General features: G+C 48.4%; 2 protein-coding genes across 2 annotated transcripts; one reads left to right on the forward strand and one right to left on the reverse strand.

Annotated features, from left to right (window-relative positions):
• Positions 1-38: 38 nt before the first annotated feature.
• LOC135815648 (uncharacterized) lies at positions 39-13,736 on the reverse strand. Its single transcript, XM_065328975.1, has 10 exons — positions 13,425-13,736; positions 11,444-11,578; positions 8,853-8,891; positions 8,298-8,356; positions 7,512-7,547; positions 6,963-7,012; positions 5,864-5,933; positions 2,379-2,451; positions 1,496-1,567; positions 39-814 (listed from the first exon to the last, which is right to left on the reverse strand). Exons 1-10 carry the CDS (start codon positions 13,479-13,481, stop codon positions 686-688), a joined length of 720 nt encoding a protein of 239 aa, XP_065185047.1. The 5' UTR covers positions 13,482-13,736; the 3' UTR covers positions 39-685.
• Positions 13,737-15,058: 1,322 nt separating this feature from the next.
• LOC135815659 (protein NATD1-like) lies at positions 15,059-18,638 on the forward strand. Its single transcript, XM_065328985.1, has 3 exons — positions 15,059-15,815; positions 16,451-16,563; positions 17,838-18,638. Exons 1-3 carry the CDS (start codon positions 15,734-15,736, stop codon positions 17,964-17,966), a joined length of 324 nt encoding a protein of 107 aa, XP_065185057.1. The 5' UTR covers positions 15,059-15,733; the 3' UTR covers positions 17,967-18,638.
• Positions 18,639-19,544: the final 906 nt, after the last annotated feature.

The following is a 19,544-nucleotide window of genomic DNA, read 5'->3' on the forward strand; positions in this document are numbered from 1 at the left end:
CCCCACTCAAATCGCAAACAATCTCCAAAGCAATGGAATTCTCCGGGATCAGTCTTTTTTTTCAATTAGAAGACGCATGTATATAGTCTGTGAATGGGAAAAGACGAATTCCCTTGGAGTCTCAGAGAACAGAATGACAAAAATAATATAGTTTTTCGGCAATTTTAAGTTATGATATAGACCTTCTGTCCAGCAAGAAGAGCACACACACACACACACACACACACACACACACACACACACACACACACACACACACACACACACACACACACACTCACACACGGACACACGGACACACATAAACACACCGTTAAAATGTTACACACTCAAAATGGCTCTGAAGAGTGAAGTATATATCTCAGATATTGCGACCTTCCAGGTACAAATAGAACAGGGATACGATCCCTCCGGTTGTCTTGACTAGTGTGGCGATTTAAGGAAAAAAAACACAGAGCTATAGAACGCTGTCATCTGCTAGCTTTTCTACGGATTCACATGGTGCCCCTTGGATTAGGACCAATTTCCAGGAAGTTTGTGATCGTCTGTAGCGTGACTATGCCAAACCCACAGAAGCACATGGAGCTAGGCTTGCCGCGTGGAAATCATGTGAATCGCCAGCACGTACATTCTCCGTGGAACAGCAGTATCAGCACAGAGGTGGACTGTCAGTCGTTGTTCCACTTCACAACGGCGGTGGCAGCAATGGCGATAGTGGTTCCGGCGGCGTCAATACGCCGCTCGCCTGCAGTGCATCTGCCTCGTCCGACTTGACGCTGGTCATGAGCGTGTTCCAATCCTCAGCTTTCCAGTCCTACAGCCAGAAGACATAGGGCATGCAGTGGACGCACTGCTGGTCAAATCGAGTACAGCGTAGCATATTATGCAGCCATGTTTTCTTCCCCAACCGATCGTCAGCCAGGTATGAACGTCAGCGCTTGAACAAGGTCATCATTTTGATTGTTATACCAGGGTTTAAACTTCAAATTCAAAACTAGCCAATGGTAGTCTGACCCAACCAACAGCAAGTAGTTCAACAGGCACTTGCCACTTGCATGGAATGTCCATTGCATAGGACTTGTTAAAACACGTAACTGTTGTACAGACGCGGATTCATCGCGCCTTCCAGCGAAGACTGACAGGCCAACTCCATGCGGAGGAATCAAACATAATTTCCTGACGAATGATCACTTGCACTGAGTGGGACCGAAAATGCGGTCGGCCATAACCAAGAGGATATGGCCATCAGCTAGCTCAGTTCAAACGATAGAAAACAGGACCAGCCAAGTGAGCAAGAGTGCATGGGCTGTCTGTTCCGTGTATTTACAACCAATGGCCCCGGACACAGAAAAACCATAGTTCATCGGGACTCTTGCTACACACACACACCTCGTGTTAAAGCATCCATGATTACGCCACAGCATTTTTCAATGGGTGCTCACAACTGGGACACGGCATGTCTGCCGGACACTGCACACACTGCACATGAACTCACCACTTGACATTGTGCCTTTGGAAGCATGACGGCATTGGCCAAAACACTCAGATCCTGTCCATCCTGACCTCCCTGCAGTGAGAATACAAACACAGATGCACACATGCACACGCGCACGCACACACACACACACACACAGGAGGGCAATGAGAGCAAAGGAACAGGAGCCTTGGCACAAGACCACTCCTAAATTAGAGTGGAACATTCGGAAAATGCGGTAGGAAAAATAGGTTCCGAGTTGTAAGCATTCACAGAGTGTTTTGTCCTCCCAAAGGAAGACCAACTGAACTCTAGGCTAGCAGCCTCAGCACTATCTATAAGTATACTAGGCCATCACAGCCGGGGCGGCTGGGGCGGCTGAGGCCGCCCCACTTTTTCGGCGTTTTTTTTTTTTTTTTTTTGAGCACATTACAACAAAGCACAATGATCGCAGCTTAGCGCAAACGTGACAAATCCTTGTCCCCGATCGTGGTTTGTTGCAGAAAAAAGTCTTTCATTGCAGTTACACTGAAATGGCACCAAATGCCTAGAAATGCTTGCAATTGGCTTCAATTTTTGAATTTTTCCCGAGGGAGGGTAATGTTTGTCCTCGATCGTAGCGTCTTCTTCGTTTGTTGCAGAACCAAAAAGACTTTCATTGTAGTTACCGTACACTAAAATGGCACCAGGTACCCGGAAATGCTTGCAATTGGCTTCAATTTTTGAAATTTTTTCCCGGGGGAGGACCCCCGGACCCCCCTCCATGGCCACCCCACCTCCAAAGTCGGTGCGACGGGCCTGGTATATAATAAAGTCCCAAGGTGCCACTGAGCCATGTACAAGAAAAGGTGCCAGCCTTCACCACACAGAGTAGTACACCCAGCACGCTACACGCTGGACCTACCACGTTCCAGGAGACTTGCTGCGCGATAAGTTCCCGGTCGAGAACGCGATACGTGTCCAGGATATTTGTCACGCTGCAGGCCACGAACAACGCAAGCAACGGCAGTGAATGCAGGGCAGTACGGGTCAATACAATGCAAACCGAGGGGGGGGGGAGTGCAAGCAATGTTTGTGACAAAGTTACCCCATGCATCAATTACCTGCCACAATTGCCACGGTACACACTGTGATACCAGCTCTGCATAAAAGGTCGCGAACTTTGTAAGGTCGTACTCATAAATGTACTGGAATGAGTTATACCTGACAAGAATGGGGCAACCAGCTGGCAACTTGTCCCGCAAAAAAGGTGACAGCCATCTTCGATGCGTAGGCTCCCATTTGCAAGAGAGCAAGCACTCGGCGATTTCAACACGAATGCCAGACCGCCTAGTATTGATACCAGCAGGACACACTATCAAACTCGCCATCTATTTGACTTGGCAGGTGCATTTGGTCTGGCAAACCATGTGGATAGTGCCACGCGCGTGACGCCCGACTGCCCCCAAGGTACCGTAATCGACCTAATCCTAGCCCGTCCCGAAACAGTAGCGATGTGCCATGTCATTCAGTGCACGATCAGTGACCACTTTGCAGTTCTTGCCAAGCTGGACATTTCCGTGCCCAAGCAGTCGACCAGTAAGCCGGCTACATCCACCCGAAATCTCCGCAACATCAATATAAACGACTTCCGAAATGACCTTACTGCTGCAAACTTGTATGCTTTTCCTGCTCAGGCTAACGTGGATGAAATGTGGCAAGACTGGCATTCAAAGTTTATAACTGTTCTGGATCGCCATGCTCCATTCACTTGCAAGCAAAGCCGGAAACGCCCAAGCGAACCACCGTGGTCGGACAGAGAGCTGTATCAGCTCACTATGCGGAAGAACAGGCTGCACAAGCGTTGGCTATCGGACAAAACTTGCCAGCAGGCCCACTCAGCGTTCAAACAGGCCCGGTCCGCTGCATCAAATGCCTACAGGCGTAAACGGAACGAGTTCTTTCGAAACAAGTGCGCGGAGAACACGGGAAACCCCCGTCAGCTATGGTTCGTCATAAACTCCGTTACCGGTCGAAAGCGGACACATCAGGAGCCATCGTGTGGTGTAGAGGCGATTACGTCTGCTTTCGAGACTGTCGTCACCGACATCACTCGGCCATCCAAACTACTCCTGCCTGCGGGACCCCCTGCAGAGCATTCCCTAGTGTCCTTTCCACCCGTCACAGTGGGTGCTTTGGAGCGCTTGCTGCAGCAAGTCAACCCGGCCAAAGCTACTGGAAGTGATGGAATCCCGGGTCTCCTAATCAAGTATTGTGCTGATATATTAGCTTCATCTCTTACCACATTGTTTAATGCATCATTATCCAGCGGCGAAGTTCCACAGCAGTTCAAATTAGCTCACGTTGTTCCGCTCCACAAGTCTGGTGATCCCTCTGTTCCCAAACATTTCCGACCGGTATCACTGCTACCGATACTGTCCAAAATCCTTGAGAAGGTCGTGCAGAAATCGTTGGTGGAACATGTCGCACAGATGAACATCTTGCCAGTGACCCAATTTGCGTTCCGTCATGGGCACTCTACGGAAGACGCTCTTTCCCTACTAACTGACAGAGTCGACACTGGGCGAGATGACGGTCTAGTTGTGGCAACCTGCCTTCTAGATATGTCAAAAGCCTTCGACAAAGTCAAGCACAGCATTCTTATCCAGGATCTTTTTGACATTGGCGTTACTGGAGGAGCACTGACTTGGTTCAAACATTACCTGTCAAGTCGCCAACAGCAAGTGCGCACTGGTACCGGACTCGGCAGGGTTGTTACATGCACCTGCGGTGTTCCGCAGGGTTCAGTCCTGGGGCCGCTGCTCTTCAGCATATACACTAGAGACGTACCGACTGTTACCTGCCCGACTATGTCAATCCAGTTTGCAGACGATATAGCCTTGACTTCCACCCGCTGCAGCGCTGACCTCGTTTCTTCTGAGCTCACAACAGCCGTCTCTAACCTAGCTCGCTGGCTAGCCTCCCGTGGTCTCATCCTCAACGCCACCAAGAGTCAGCTCCTTGTCTTTGCAGGATCCAATGGCCAGAGTCCCAACGTTGTGGTAAAGTGCGATGGCATACCCGTGCCAAGCGTCACCAGTGCCCGCTACCTTGGCATCACCTTGGATGTACGCATGTCATGGCAGCCCCAGGTCGATGCGAGCATCACGAAAGCCAATAAGAAAATTGGAACTCTGTGGCGGACACGAAAGTCGCTAACACTTGCTAGCCGTGTGCTGTTCTTCAAGGCAGCTATCATGCCGGATCTACTGTATGGGTCCGTTGCGTTTAGCCCAGGTCTCACTCAGGCCCAGACCGACCGGCTCCAAGTAGCACAAAACCGTGGGGCAAGAGCAGTTTATGGCCGGCCGGGGTTCTCTCGTGCCAGTGATCTCCTGGAACGCATGCAGGTGTTCAGGATTGGAGAAATACATCGGCAGAAGGTCCTGGTCTTTGTCTGGAGGTGCATACACGCCAGTGCGAGTCCATCCCTCCAGGAGCTCTTCGTACGCTGCGCGGATCGTAGGACGCGCCTGGATCTCGCCCTGGGGCTCCGTCTACCAGCTACACGAACCCGCGCCGGACGATCTCGCCCTGCCTCCCGAGGTAGTGCCCTTTGGAACGTCCTACCGGATGCAGTCAGAGTACTGTCGTCTCTCAGCAGCTTCAAAGCTGCCGTCGTACCGTATACACTCCGATCTTCCTGATGTTATGATTAGAAACTTGCCCTGAGACAGCTTCCTGTCTGTGATTGATTTTCACTGTTTACCATTATTATTTGCCATGGCGACCCCCGTAAGTCCGTAACTGGCAGGGCAGGGTTGGGCCTTTCATCCTCCCGATGTTAGTAGCAAGTACTCTCGTTAGCAGTAACTGTTAGTACTTTGTTTGTTTGTTTTTTATTTTTTTATTTTCTCTATTTTATTCTCTTTACCAGGCGTGGGCCATCCCCTGGACAAACAAAATGGGTGCCTTATTATTATTTTTCTGTTTCTGTTTTAATGACAGTCCACTGCACGCCTGAAAAAAGTACTTAGTTTATTAGGCGGGTTACAGAACTATCGACTTATCGTTCGCTGGCTTACTTGTAGTTTGATAACGCTTCGCTCTTCATTGAGATATCTACCATTCTCTCTTTGTTCTCCTTATTTTCTCCCCAACCCTCCTTCCCTGTAACATAATAACATATTCGCTGCCTTGTCATTGAGCATTTGTGCTCGTTTGGATTTGCGAATTCAAATAAAGTATACATACATACATACATACAGCACATGTGCGAATGTATCACGCCAATCAAAGGATATCCCCATGTTGCAGGTTTCCAGATCGTTATCGTCAAGCAATGTATTACCGGTATACCGACGGTCGGCTGCTACCAAAAACCGTAGCAACATGAACCGTTCAACTAACCCTGGAGCATGTGCCACGCCTTCATCCCTGCCGGGCGAGGGAACATCGGCTTCCCGAATTACTGGAATGGCTGCATCAGGTAAAGGACAAGTCGTGTTAAAGAAAATGACTACAATGTACTTCTTTTTTTTAAAGTACAGTCAGACCTCACTTAACCGCACACATCCGTTTTCCACAAAAATATCCGGATAGGCGAGGGAACCGGATAACCGAACACCGTTTATGTAGGATGCATAACGTATGCTGTAAATATGTAACCAGCTATTTTCTTCCGGATGGCGAGGGATCCGGATAAAAGAGGACCAGATAAGCGAGGTCTGACTGTAGATGTATCACAACCGTATTTTTCGGAGTATAGTGCGCACCTTTGTATAACGCGCACCCCCAATCTTCATTGGGGGTGCGCACTTCAATCTTCATTGAAGTACATGCATTTCATATTCGGAGGATAGTGCGCACCTGCGATTAAGGGCCTAAAATAGCACATCTAAAGTGCGCACTATACTCCGGAAAATACGGTATGTCACATGACAAGTATGGATAGGCCCGGGCAGGTACAAGATGCGCTGCCATTTGGGATTTCACTCGGGCAACACTTATGAAATGTACACCACAAAGCAATACCTGTACTGAGATTGGCAGAAGACTGGGAACGTCGCCTACAGTGTCAAAGGTGCTTATCATTTGTTAAGGACGCACACAATATCAACGCACAATGTAGCCATGTGATGGTGTAGAAGAAATTCTGCCTACAGTCCATTTCAAAACTATAGACGCGTACCTAGGCAAAAACCGTTATGCCAGCATCTATACCACATAAAATCTGTGATCACTTTGTGCATAATTTTTTCCAAATTGGGCGTCTGTTATCCAATCGTTCAGAAACTATATGAGAGTAATTGTGGAGCGGTCCTGAGCAATATTCCGAAAACTATTCTCAAAAGGTTCCAGCCAAATTTGAAATATTTCAAAAACCCTACGCGTCTATAGTTTTGAAATGGACTGTACAGTGCAGCTAATCATTCGGCCCCTGGACCTTATAAATACGAGATATCAATACACACAGCCCCCCCCCCCCCGTACCCGTGTAGCTTCTTACCATCCAGGATTTCCTCCACCTCCTCAGCTGATGCTCGGAATCTCCGCTGCCTGTACAGCAGCAGCAGCAGCAGCAGCAGCACCAGCAGAACGGAGCAAAATGGGAGAGACAGAAACATGCACAGTCATGCCGCCATACGATGATCAGGCCGGCGGGGTCCAGTGTTAGACTGTAGGGGCGTACAGGGTAGGCCGTGCAACTCGCCAGATCAAAGTATCACGATCACGACCCCTGACCCATTGACTTGTACTGTCACGCATTTTCTGTATGGTTACTATGAACTCCCCGAAGATGCACCCTCCAACATTGGGAAAGGACGAGAGTAAGTCTTGCAGGGGAGAGAAAAGGTTTCCGCGTCTATCTTCAAATACGCAGGGAGGCTGCAAAGATGCATCCAGATGTTTTTGAAGGAAGCAATGCCTGTGGGGTAGTTAACAGAAGCATGCAAATGAAGTCATACGGAACAAGGTTTAAACAAGTACTTTAAAATAACAGTGTTCTGATGCCGTCGACATGTCAGAAATAAATCCAGTGGAATTGGTTCCTTACTCTTCCGCCGCACTATCAGCAGCCTTCTGCGCCGCCCTGCATGAGGATAACAAGAACATTCACCATTGGTGATGGTTATTTTTAAGACCAAAACTAGGGCTGAGTCGGGTAGCATTTTCTTCGGGTATCAGGTTCGGGTAGTTTTCCACGGGTAGCACGGGTACTCGATCGGGTAATGTTTCCATGGTAACACCACAATGCACCCCTTCCCTTGCACACCGGGTAGATATGCAGAGTATTACATGAATTTGTACACGTGCACTGTGCATGATGGCATCTGCGACTTTGGGTTTTTCGAGTACTATTCTGTACCCGGCTACCCGAGGTCCTCACGGGTAGTATGGGTACCCGACTACCTGTGCACACCACTAACCAAAACGTTGAAATACTTTATCCTGAAATGAATTTGTGAAAAGTTGTGATTGAGTGCGAGTCAGTATTGCTCACAACTCACTTCTATTCGCCTTTAGATCAACACAAACCAGTACAACCCTCTGATTTTCGAAGTCCAGCCAACCATGCAATTCCGAGCTTTTCCCGAACCCACAAGCATGCATTCTTCACTGAACAGGTGGGAGCCAGTGAAATGATAGGAAACATGTGTCAGCTGTACATGTATTTCGGATGACAACTGCATTGCATGTGGGTAGCAGGGTCATTATTATCATCAGGGAATACTCTCCATACTCCATAGCAAAATGGATAGCACTGCTCGAGGCTGTGACCCTGAGGGAATATTCTCCATACTAGCACGCAGCGGGTAGCAAGGCAGTACAGCTCACTTACTGCTTTTTGCTACTGCTGCCCCAGACGGCGACCTTCTTCGGCGGCACTGTTCCTGCATCCTGCTGACACAGACGCGGCAGAGAGTCACAGCTACAATGTCACTGGTGGCAGAACACTTTCCAGGAAGAGCACCATGGGCTGACGGGACATGTAATCACACATACTCGTAACCGTGGCCGAAAGGACAAGTCTTCCCGGCTCAAGGACGGGAGAACGTGCACGCACAGAGAGAAGCCCAAACTAATGTTGTAAATCCAAGCAAATGCCACAGTTGAAAGCAAGAATTCACCAAGCTTGTAATATTGTGGCATTTGAAGCAGCTGTGCAAATCTTCTGCTATGGTATATGTAAATTTGCCCCCCCCCCCCCCCCCCAGACCCGCAAGCACACACACACACACACACACACACACACACACACACACACACACACACACACACACACACACACACACACACACACACACACACATGCATGCATACACCACTCACCATCACACGTGCACACACATACACACACGTATCTACACACAGACTGAGAAAATGCAAAACTCACGGGACTTTCCATTGCCGCATCTGCTGCTGATGACTCCGACTACATACGTAGGAACAGTTGAAAAGAAGGTATCCCACAAAGCAGACAAAGACCATCAAAAAATATCCAAATATTTACGGACTCTAGAATACACAGTACAATAGCAAATCTCAGATTTTGAGTTTTTTGCACTCCATACATAATTTTATTTTCATTATTTTATTGGTTTGGTGAGACTCCCATGATAGGTATCCATTTACCTCTAGAGAATCCGTAAATAAACAAACAAAAAAAGAACATCACCTTCGAAACATCCGATTGTTCCTACATGTAGCTAGAGTGCCGGGGAAACTGACGTACAGTAAAAACCTGTGACTAACAACCAACCCCTCAGTGGGGCCAGAGAAAGCGGTCTCAAGTGGCAGGTGGTCCTTAGTTAGAGGTTTGCGCTGCACAACCATAATGAGTGTGAGACCGTCCGCGCCTGGCGAAGTGGTCTGTGGTACCAGGCTGGTCGCTAGTTACGGTGGTCTTTTACTAGTTACAGGTTTTACTGTATGAGCATGTATTGTTTTGGTGCAGGAGACTTTACATCTTTGTATGCTATGTCGCAGTCTGTCTCGCACATGCACGTGATCCTCTGACGGCTGAACCTATCCACTCACAATCTCTCCCTCATCATGGAACTGTAGAAAACCACTAGCATCTTTTTGTGGGTTGGCGAGTGACTTTTTTAATTAAAATAATAGCTGATTGGCATGGTACAATTTGTATCGGTTCTCTTACTGGATTTTGGTAATTGTTTTATCCAGCTTGGTTTTGGCAGTCTGTATCACAATTTGTGGTTTTTCCCAAATAAAGCTTTGCAGCACTAGCTTACCTTTGCAAGAAAAGGAGTACTGATACTAGCACAGCCGGTGACACCTGTCAAGCCGACCGCTCAAAAGACCTTCCAAATGTGCCCCCCCACCCCCATGTACAGGTGATCGCCTTATCCAAGGCCATTTGACTGGAAACAACATCCCTTGGACCTAGTTGTAGTTGTCCTCTGGGACAGGTGGTCGTCCTGCCAGAGTCACGGGTCGCCTTCAATGGTAGGTTTAGTTGTGTGGTAGTTGTGGGTTGCTGCGCTCTTGCCCCATCTCGTTTTTTTCATCGCTCTTTACGTACAGTCAGTATCGCCTATAGCGTTGGTGTTTGATTTTGAGCATTTTATCACTATAAGCGATATATTACTATGACCGATACTGCATGCAATGTATGCGAGTGGGGTGTCAAACGACTCAGTGCGTCGTGCACATATGCACTACATACATGTACAATGGCATGTAGCTGGCTGTAGCTCCCGACACACAAAATCAGCATTTCCTCATGATGGAGGCATATTTTGGCAATTTGTTCGAGCAAAACTCACCAAACAACACTCCCTGGACAAGTTCTTCACGAAGAAGTAACACCCTGTTCTCCTCTGACATCGCTTGATTTTACATCAATCACTATAACCGATGCGAAAATAATGTAATAAAGGTCTTTTGAAATATGAATTTGATCACTATAGGCGATATATTACTATAGGCGATTATTACTATACGCGATAACTGTGTATACTTAGTTATGGCAAATGAAAATGAATTTGAGATATTGATCACTATATCCGGTATATTACTATAGCCGCCAACCTTATAGGCGATACGGACTGTATCCGGTTTGCTGATCACCAAAGGAGTTGGAAGTGATACAGTCTTCTTGAAACGGGTACTACTAAAAGTAGGACACAGGTCCTTTGAGTCTGGTGTTTGACATGGCCGACAGTGAAAGCATCTTGCCGTAACGGCGATTCAGCTCTCGTATCACGAAAGGTCATCCGCCATTGAAGCACAGACATGAGTCTGATGGCGATGTTGGCGTACGAGGAAGTACGCTTGGGAAAGGAGGCTGCAAAGTAAATAGAAAGGCTTTGGTCCTACATCATGGCAGCAGAGGAAACCGCAGCCAGCCTGAAAAAGGATAGAGTTTCAGTCGAGTTGGGGCTTGCAGAGAAACAGCTCGAGGCGGTGGAGCAGGAGAGGGGCGAGATCAGAATCCCGGCCACAAGTCGGTTGTCAGTCAGTTTCCGGAGATAGTGAATATTGATAGTTCGTTACTGATTTCAATCAGAACCACGGGTTCGCTGCCCAGGCACGGAGAAGGTCCTTAACTGGAAACTCAATCGGCGTCAGCTTGGCAGACATTCAAAAGCACGTGCTACAGATGATCCCCAACATCAAGTCAATTTCACGCAGCACTTTGCACCAGGCTCATGGTAGCAGCACGCCGAGGTACCAGGAATGCAGCTCACTACACAGGTCTTGTGCAGAGTAGAGAGTTACAGGAAAGGACAACAGCCTCCAAAGGAACATGTGGATGCTCACTTTGCATTTGCGCAGGTGAAGTATGTGAAGGAATTCGGCCAGCATTTTGAAGCAGACTGTGTCCAGCTGTCTTGCGATGATATGAACAAAGTGAATGTAGGTGTCCTTGCAGCGCCCCGATACTATCAGCTAGCCCCCGTTTCGCTCTCTATGTGATATGTGACTTGGAAATAGATTAGAACAAACTCAGTGAGGGCATACCTCTCTAAGGCCATGCTGAGATGGGCCCTTGAATGAGAGCCGCGGCGCTGGTCCATCGTTGGGCTGTGCAGGCTGCTGCTCAACCTGCTGTTCAGCTGCTTCTTCTGCCTGTTGCTTCTTGGCACGACGACCCTTCTACGCATGCACACACAGCATGGACATCAAAAAAGACAGCTGATATAGTGTGACACTCGTAAAATGTCTATAACACGATTTTAAGCTATGCAGAGAGGGAAGGGGGGGGGGGGGTAGGGAGTCATTCAAAATTCATGCGCTTGAGCTAGGGCCTGAATCAGGCCCGCTTCCAAGCGCCAAGTGGCATTGCAGTCACATGCGTGCGAGTGTGGGTGCCTGTGCATGCGCGTGTGTGCATCACTTGAAGCGGTCAAAACACTTTCAAATCTCCAGTTTGTAGAATTGCGTCACGGTTTGTTCTACTTCGAGTAAGTGCATTCCAAGAGATACTTGAAGTAGTTAAATAGTACATCATGGGATGAGAAGTCCTCCCACAAATACGTCATGTGACTGCTTTCAATGTATTCTATATCAGGGACTCCACATACAGTGAGACCTGTGTAAGACGACCGCTCAAGGGACCATCAAAACGTGGTCTCCGTTACCAGGTGGTCTCCTTATCCAGGGTCATTTGACTGGAAATTGCATCCCTTGGTCCTGAGTTCAGTGGTCTTCTAGGACAGGTGGTCGCCTTATCCGAGTGGTCGCCTTCACAGGTTTTACTGTAAGCACTTACTTTAATAGGTACAAATGCCGTACAATCATACTCAATCTGCGGACAGCACTTAGGTACAATATGCGTACTACAAAGCAACAGAAACGGTCTGAGAGTGGGCCGATCCCCAAACGTCAAACGGCGTTCGCTTACTGCTGCAAGTTAGCAGGGGACGTTAGGCCTAGGGTGGGTAGACCCTGCGGTTCGGGTTGAGCGGGTGCATGTGTGAATGTGGTGCATGTGTGAATATAGGTATGTGTGCATTCGTATGGTCGCTACGGCAATCACAGGGATGCCGGATTATTGAAATACAGGTACAGTCGAACCTCTTTAGGACGAACACCAAGGGACCGATGGTATTTGTTCGTAATAACGGGAGTTCTTCTTATCCATATTTAATACCCAGTGAATACCCAGTGAATACCCAGTGAATACACAGTAATTTATCCAATAAGAGCTATGAACACTAGTTCTTCTAAAGCGAAAGTTTGCCTTATCAGTGTGGTCTCAATGTACATGTAGTTGAAAATCCGGTCGCACGTCTAGCGGCTCCAGGGCGCTGGCCATGCAACCGTGGATAAGCGGTACACATAATAATTATGCGCTGCAGCGCGCTGGTCGCATCGGATCAACATGTGCGTTGCACGCAGCGTTCTGTACGCGCTGAGGGCGCCGGCCCCGGTCAATCGACTGGATTTCCATGTGCGCTACAGCACTACACAGGGTCATATGCACGCCACCTACTGAGGCTACTACTGTAGCGGACATGGAAATCCAGTCGATTGACCGGGGCCGGCGCCCTCAGCGCGTACAGAACGCTGCGTGCAGTGCACAGTCATGTTAATCCGATGCGACCAGCGCGCTACATCGCATAAATGCATGTGTGTACCGCTTATCCACGGCTGCATGGCCAGCGCTCTAGTCTGGGGCCGCTCGACGTGCGACCGGATTTCCATGTCCACGACAGTACATAATGGACTACTCGCGAGTAGGCAACACAAAAATAGAAGCTGAGTTAATGTACGAGCACATTGCAACATTGTACTCCACACCACTGCCGCTTGCACTGATCTAAGCGAGGCGAACGGTCCGCCTCACGTCGTTCGCTGCTCCTTTTTATGAGCGCTTGCCCCGTGAAATGAAAAGATGTTAGCACGGTGCAATATGGAGTGTAGCAATTTCGTTGACTCTCTCTGAGTATTATAATAGCTATCGTGGGGTGTCAGTGCATAGGATCTAGGACTGACTTACTGTTATAGCTTTGGCGGATTTCAGGCGACCGCCGAGCATACCGCCGAGTCCGCTCATGCTCCCAGCTGCTTCTCGGCTGGAAGCGTCACTTCCGACGGCGTGCTGAACGCCCGACGCAGGTAGGAGTTTTCGCAGGCCCAGTGACGGAAAGGGCGTCAGAGCCAGCTTATCCGTTATAATATATTAGCGCTGGCTCTCCGACAGCTAACCTCGCGCCGCATCCGCTGAACGCCAAACTGGCCACTTCGGAGCTTCACTGCTCGTTCTCAGAGTTTGAAGTTAGTTAGTTTTGTTCGCCATTCCACGACTTGGACTGCGCGCGCTGGATCGAATGACAAAATGAGTACAGCACCCGGTAGGTCTACTCGTCTATCATGGTCTATCGACTGCATGCAGCTTGTGCAGCTACTGCCTTTGCCTTTGCCATGACTACGGGCCGGCTATGCTACGACAAGAATCTGTGTGAGTGAAAGATGGGCTGGCACAGACAGAGCCTCATCAGAGGGAGGGGTTTCATCATGTTCTTGGCACTCATGATCACGGATTCACGCGATCACGGTCACCTGTTTTGCCTGCTCAGCTCAGTGAGTGAGTTGCAGTGCCCCCCCCCCTCCCTTCCTCTCCCTTCCTCGCCTCCTAGAATAGGCTAGATCCTCTTCAATCTTTATTCCAGGATTTAATACCCAAAGGCTAGCTTTATCTGGCCTCAGCTCAGGAAGACAGTGCAGACCTTGTCAGTCACATGTGACATGATTCGAAAAGTGAGTTTTCTCAAGGTTGATAAGGCCAAAACTCCAACTCCAACTCGCCCCAATCACATTTTCAGTCTCCACATGCACACATGATCCTCTTCACTTCATGAATTCAGCTCCTACACCAACCGCGGTCCAGTTTTAGACTTGTCTTGTCTTGGTGATTTACGACGTACATGTACATGACTGTAACGTCTGTGGTGTAGACTGTTGCGAGAGAGCTTGGAAGCTCAGGCCCTACGCTATGCTTTTTTGCCTTGATGACCTAGACAAAAAAGCATAGGGATGTTATAAATTCTTTAAAAAATTCCGTTAACATAACCTTAACCTGGGATTCGAAGTTTCGAACCCGCACTATCGCGCCCTGCATGCATCCCCGATACACCGCATACATACTAATTCTTCCAAGTAATTAGTTGCTTCACATCCATTATGGTAGACCAGGTACATGTCCGTAACGTAGGTCCGGGACCGGGGAGGGGGGGGGGGGGGTCCACGGACCGTCGCGTGCTTCTTCTTGCATGCTCCCACTGTCCCAGTCCCAGTGGCAGTCCCACTTCATCATCGTGAAGGTCACGCACACTCAGCATCTGCCCCTGGGCAGCTGCAGCGCTGGGCAAGCAGTGCCAAGCTGCCTTCGAAAATATTTTCTGAAGAGCTTCTTCAAGTTCTTGTCCACACACTCTTGATATGACAAGATGCGAATCGCTAAAAACAAGCCTTCTTGGATGCATACACGCTGGATAAGCTAAACTGCTGACGAGTCATGAAAAGGGCCGGGCGAAACACTAGCCAAACTCCTTTTTGTCACGTTCCGATCCACAAGCCGTGCTCTGCGACGAATCGTCAGGAGGAAGCGACCAAGACTGTCGACCGTAGCAACTATGAAAATGTACATACAGTACAGTTGCTCCCTCCTTGGTTTCACTGCTTCAGACAGTTTGATGACACCTGTTCTGGGCCGGGATCAACGAAACGGACGACTACAAACCTGTCCACCGGCTGAGTGGCGATCGATTGACGGTGACACCTGCTGCAGCCTGCACAAGACTCCCCTTGCCTTGGCCTTGGCTTGGTGACCGGTTACCATTGCCTGGACACTCAGTACTCGTAGACCTACTGAGTCGTAGTCTACTGAGTCGTAGTGGATAACCTGACTTGCCCTTTCGTCACGAGATCACCGCGGGCGGTACGCTGTACGCTACATACAGCGATCGTTTCTCTTCAGGCTAAAATAGTTGAGCCAGGATATAAATGTGTGAACTCAACGTTTGAAATTTCACATTCGGACTGTCTGCATGCACCTTCCATCCTCTCTACAAGTAGATCCTGAGTGTTACTGCTGTATCCTGCTAGCATCGATGCGTCTGCTGGCTGCTCACGTACGTGGAGATCGCCTACAAATCTGAGTTTGAGCACTTCAAAATAATTATTGAGTAACTCCACTGGGCGAACTGCAAACTGTCGCTGTACAGTGTCATTGACTGAGCACAGCCGGATCCAGCGCTGTTGTAGTGGTGAGTGTACACCTACCGCTGTTTCTAACGACACATCAGCATGGCGTCCAAGTCCGATAGTGAACCTCTGCCGCCTGTGGTCCACAGCCGCGCAAAGAAGCAGTTCTCACTGAAATTGCCACGTGAGTAAACTTATTTTGACTCATCCTGAGGGATCCGGATGGCATGGCAGTGCACGCCTTTCATGTTCACGGGGTACCGTGCCGCACCACGCATTGCGTATCACGCCGTACTCACATGGAAAGGGTTCTAAAGCACTAAGGGAGTTTAAAAAAGGAAAAAAAGTTGTTTTCGGCGATGACTAGACTGCGATCGCGTTCAGTTGCCGTGACAATATCGGCACATTTGGCAGGGTGCAGTCTGTGCCTTGTATAATTAAATCCATGCACCGCGTTCTTATGTGGCGGGTCCATGGCACGGCGCCCGAATGTGGCAATGCCATCTGAATGCGCTTTGTTGTCACAGACAACACAATAATCGTATTGCACGGACATAACACACATACACGCATACCCCCCAGTTGCTATGGCTTCCGCTGTAGCGTGGGCGTCAAAAGGTGTGTGTGTGTGTGTGTGTGTGTGTGTGTGTGTGTGTGTGTGTGTGTGTGTGTGTGTGTGTGTGTGTGTGCTTGTGCTTGTGGTATACACAAAAGCACAGCTGATATGGCTTCTGCTGTATCATCGCTATCATCGCCTCCGGCGATGGGCGTCAAATGGTCTATGGTATGCACAATTTGTGATGGTCTGCTGCTTTTCAGAGGGTACAGCAACACTGCCGTACGATATACTGGAGTCAGGCGAGTTGGAATACTTCCATACTGAAGTGCCAGAGTCATGCAGGGGGAAAGGGCTGGGAGCTGTTCTAGCAAAGGTCAGTGATGTCACTCGGTATGTTCGTCTGTGTGTGTGTGTGTGTGTGTGTGTGTGTGTGTGTGTGTGTGTGTGTGTGTGTGTGTGCGCGCGCGTGTAGGGGGTTCCAAATTTCATTGGGATTCTCTTGCAAGGGTACAGGCAAAGCAATATAGCATAGCGCTGCGCCCTCCTTCAGGTTTTGAAATTTTCATACTGCAATTGATGTGTGCCGTGATGCATATTTGTACATCTATGCACAAACGTTCCAAGCCGCCCCTCTTCAATTCCGAGCTGGCTCTGGCCTGCTGTCTTCGCATGCGCGGGGGGGGGGGGGGGGTCATGGCCAATTTCTGTCGGTGAGCAAGCACTGTGCGTTGTTGTTTGAAATCTTTATTCTCACGATGGCCAGTGGCCAATACGAGATTATAAGTAGTTACAACAACAGGGATTCACTTATGTTGTTGTTGTTGTTGTTGTTGTTGTTGTTGTTGTTGTTGTTGTTGTTGTTGTTGTTGTTGTTGTTGTTGTTGTTGTTGTTTTTCTCTGCTTGTTTGTCATGTATACCATACGACACAAGGCACATCTCCGATCAAAACACACTCACTGCATGCGCAATAAAACGAGGACGACAGTCTGATAGAGGCAGGCCTGTCTTCCTATTCTTACAATAGTGGATTTGCCGGTAGTGCGTTTCGCAGATGTTCCCAAATATTTATTTGAAAAAGGCCAAAGTGATGAGCCTAAAATTGTCGTGAAATAATAGAAGCACACTCTCCAGCAATAGAGACACGTCTCCAATAACAGATCGGTTTTGGTGTGAGGTTGACAAATAATTTTTAAAGACATACAAGTATTAGAGAACATCCGGTATTCATTACTGTACTGTCGGGTGCTGAAGAGCTGGGGGGGGGGGGGGGACATCCTCATAGCCTGCACGTAGGCTGTTCTTATGCTTTATGTACTACAGTCGATGGGCAGTTGAGCACGGCATGTGTATCGGTATGTGCCGTGCTTGGTGAAACCCTAGCCTGCTCGTTCTTCGCGGTTGCGTTCTTCGGCGCCCGACGGTACTATACTGCATACATGCTATTTGGCAGGGACTTGCAAGTTGCAACAGTGTGGGGCACTTGTTCTAGTGCAACATATCCAGGACTGTGCACACCGTAAGAAAAGGCGGCGAGGTGACGGATGTTTGAGAATCGCAATGAACAGAACCAGCTGAATCGACATGATTGTACCACTGTGATCAATGATCATCCTTGATTTTATTTCTGTCTGTTGTCGTCGGTGCAGGCGGCATTTGACTATGCTGTGGAGTCTGGAAAGAAGGTGCACGTTACCTGCACCTATCTGCACCACTACCTGGATAAACACCCTAACCCGCAGTACCTGGCAGCGAGCAGAATCACCCGGCCAAGCTGATTTCGGACTTCAGGAGTGTGAAGTTTCATACAAGTTGACACCTGTTCGCCCAGTCAGAGCCAGGTGAGAGTTGAGCCGCCCGTGTGTCACCTGGGCTGGAGACCGGCAGTGATGGCATACTCTCCCGGCCCGCGGATGATAATTTTTGATGATGGGAGGTGTAGATGATGATTTTAATGGTGCAGGGTTTGTCTTATCCATAATTGCTTTGCTGCACTAATGCACTAATACTGCTCCTCGCTTTCACTATTCCGCAAATCTGTACGTGATCACATAGGGTACCCTGTAAAAAGGCCTTAGGCCTGTGGTGATTGCCCTATTCAAAATTTAAATAATAATAATAATAATTCTGCCACTAATGCATGTATGGTAGTTTTTGATACTGTTGCACCATTTGCGCGACACACTTGAATCATTTACAATGAAGTCCCTTGACTTGACTCCTTTTTAGGGCACATTTGAACCCTATCGTAGCATTCGTGCACTTGTGTGACCATTTCGCACTTCGTCTTCGCCCCTATCTGGCGGGTGGTGACCTTTTCAGTCCCTCTGTGTCCGTTTCGGGGACTTGGTGTGATATTTACCATGATACATCATGTTGTCCTTATACGGTGTTCTCTCATTTATCCGGGGCTGCTTTATATGTGGTGTTCACTCTTCACCATTAGCAAGTTTGGTTTTCTCCATGTCTTGCTGGAGTGATGGTTGGAGCAGTTTGATGTCCACCGTAGATTTAGGAACTAGAGATCAGAGGACTGTTACAATGATGGTTTTGATGATCACCCTTCTCTGGTGAGGTAGCCTGTCTGCTAGTACAGTACTGCCAGGGGTTGGATATGTTTTGCTATTACAATCAACAGATGGGCACCGTATGGCTGCTGTGTAGGTTTGAAATGAAATGTTGTCTGGTGATCAGGTGATTGGCCCCAGGGAGTACTAAAAAAACACATTTTTAACAAAACAAGCTAGTTTCCCACCATATGAACTTGTGTCAAAATCAGTAGCTGTACGTACATGTAGTCTGTACTGTATTGCCAGTGTTCTACTCGTTTTGAACTACTGATTCACAAGAGGATGGACTCGGATGGAGAGCCGAGGATTAATATGTACAGTGGAGATTGGATATAATGACACTCCTTCGGGAGAGAACAAAATGTCACTATATTCGATCTGTCGCTAAACCCGATCTTCACAAAGGACTTACTAAACGACTTGGGCAACAGAATTGTGTCGCTAAACTCAACCTGTCGTTGTATGCAAGGTCGTTATATCCGATCTCCACTGTACTGTAAACCGCCTAATGTCCGCAGAGCACTGGGGGCGACACATGTACACTTAAGTACTGTTGAAGTTTGATTTCACGATGGCGCTATGCTCTTCTTGCAAAATTAGCCAACATTAGGCAGTTTACAGTAGCAAAGGAAAGGACCAAGGAGCTCAAGGAATTACAAGTTACGCTATAATGTCCACTAACACCACCAGTTGCTCGACAATCAGCTCATGCGATAGCAGAAGAGGTTGATCATTGGCTCAGTTTAGGGGACACATCTCCACTGCACACATCGCATCAACAACGCA

Source organism: Sycon ciliatum, chromosome 1, assembly GCF_964019385.1.
Source record: "Sycon ciliatum chromosome 1, ocSycCili1.1, whole genome shotgun sequence".
In the NCBI taxonomy this organism is placed as follows: Eukaryota; Metazoa; Porifera; class Calcarea; order Leucosolenida; family Sycettidae; genus Sycon; species Sycon ciliatum.

Excerpts from the sequence above, each read along its gene's own strand:
- LOC135815648 (XM_065328975.1), bottom strand. The coding sequence starts at position 13,481 with ATGAGCGGACTCGGCGGTATGCTCGGCGGTCGCCTGAAATCCGCCAAA. Across the intron at positions 8,892-11,443 it reads CTCAGCATGGCCTTAGAGAG|TCGGAGTCATCAGCAGCAGA; the intron begins GTATGCCCTCAC and ends CTACGTATGTAG. Across the intron at positions 815-1,495 it reads CAAAGGCACAATGTCAAGTG|GACTGGAAAGCTGAGGATTG; the intron begins GTGAGTTCATGT and ends TTCTGGCTGTAG.
- LOC135815659 (XM_065328985.1), top strand. The coding sequence starts at position 15,734 with ATGGCGTCCAAGTCCGATAGTGAACCTCTGCCGCCTGTGGTCCACAGC. Across the intron at positions 15,816-16,450 it reads GTTCTCACTGAAATTGCCAC|AGGGTACAGCAACACTGCCG; the intron begins GTGAGTAAACTT and ends GCTGCTTTTCAG. Across the intron at positions 16,564-17,837 it reads TGGGAGCTGTTCTAGCAAAG|GCGGCATTTGACTATGCTGT; the intron begins GTCAGTGATGTC and ends TCGTCGGTGCAG.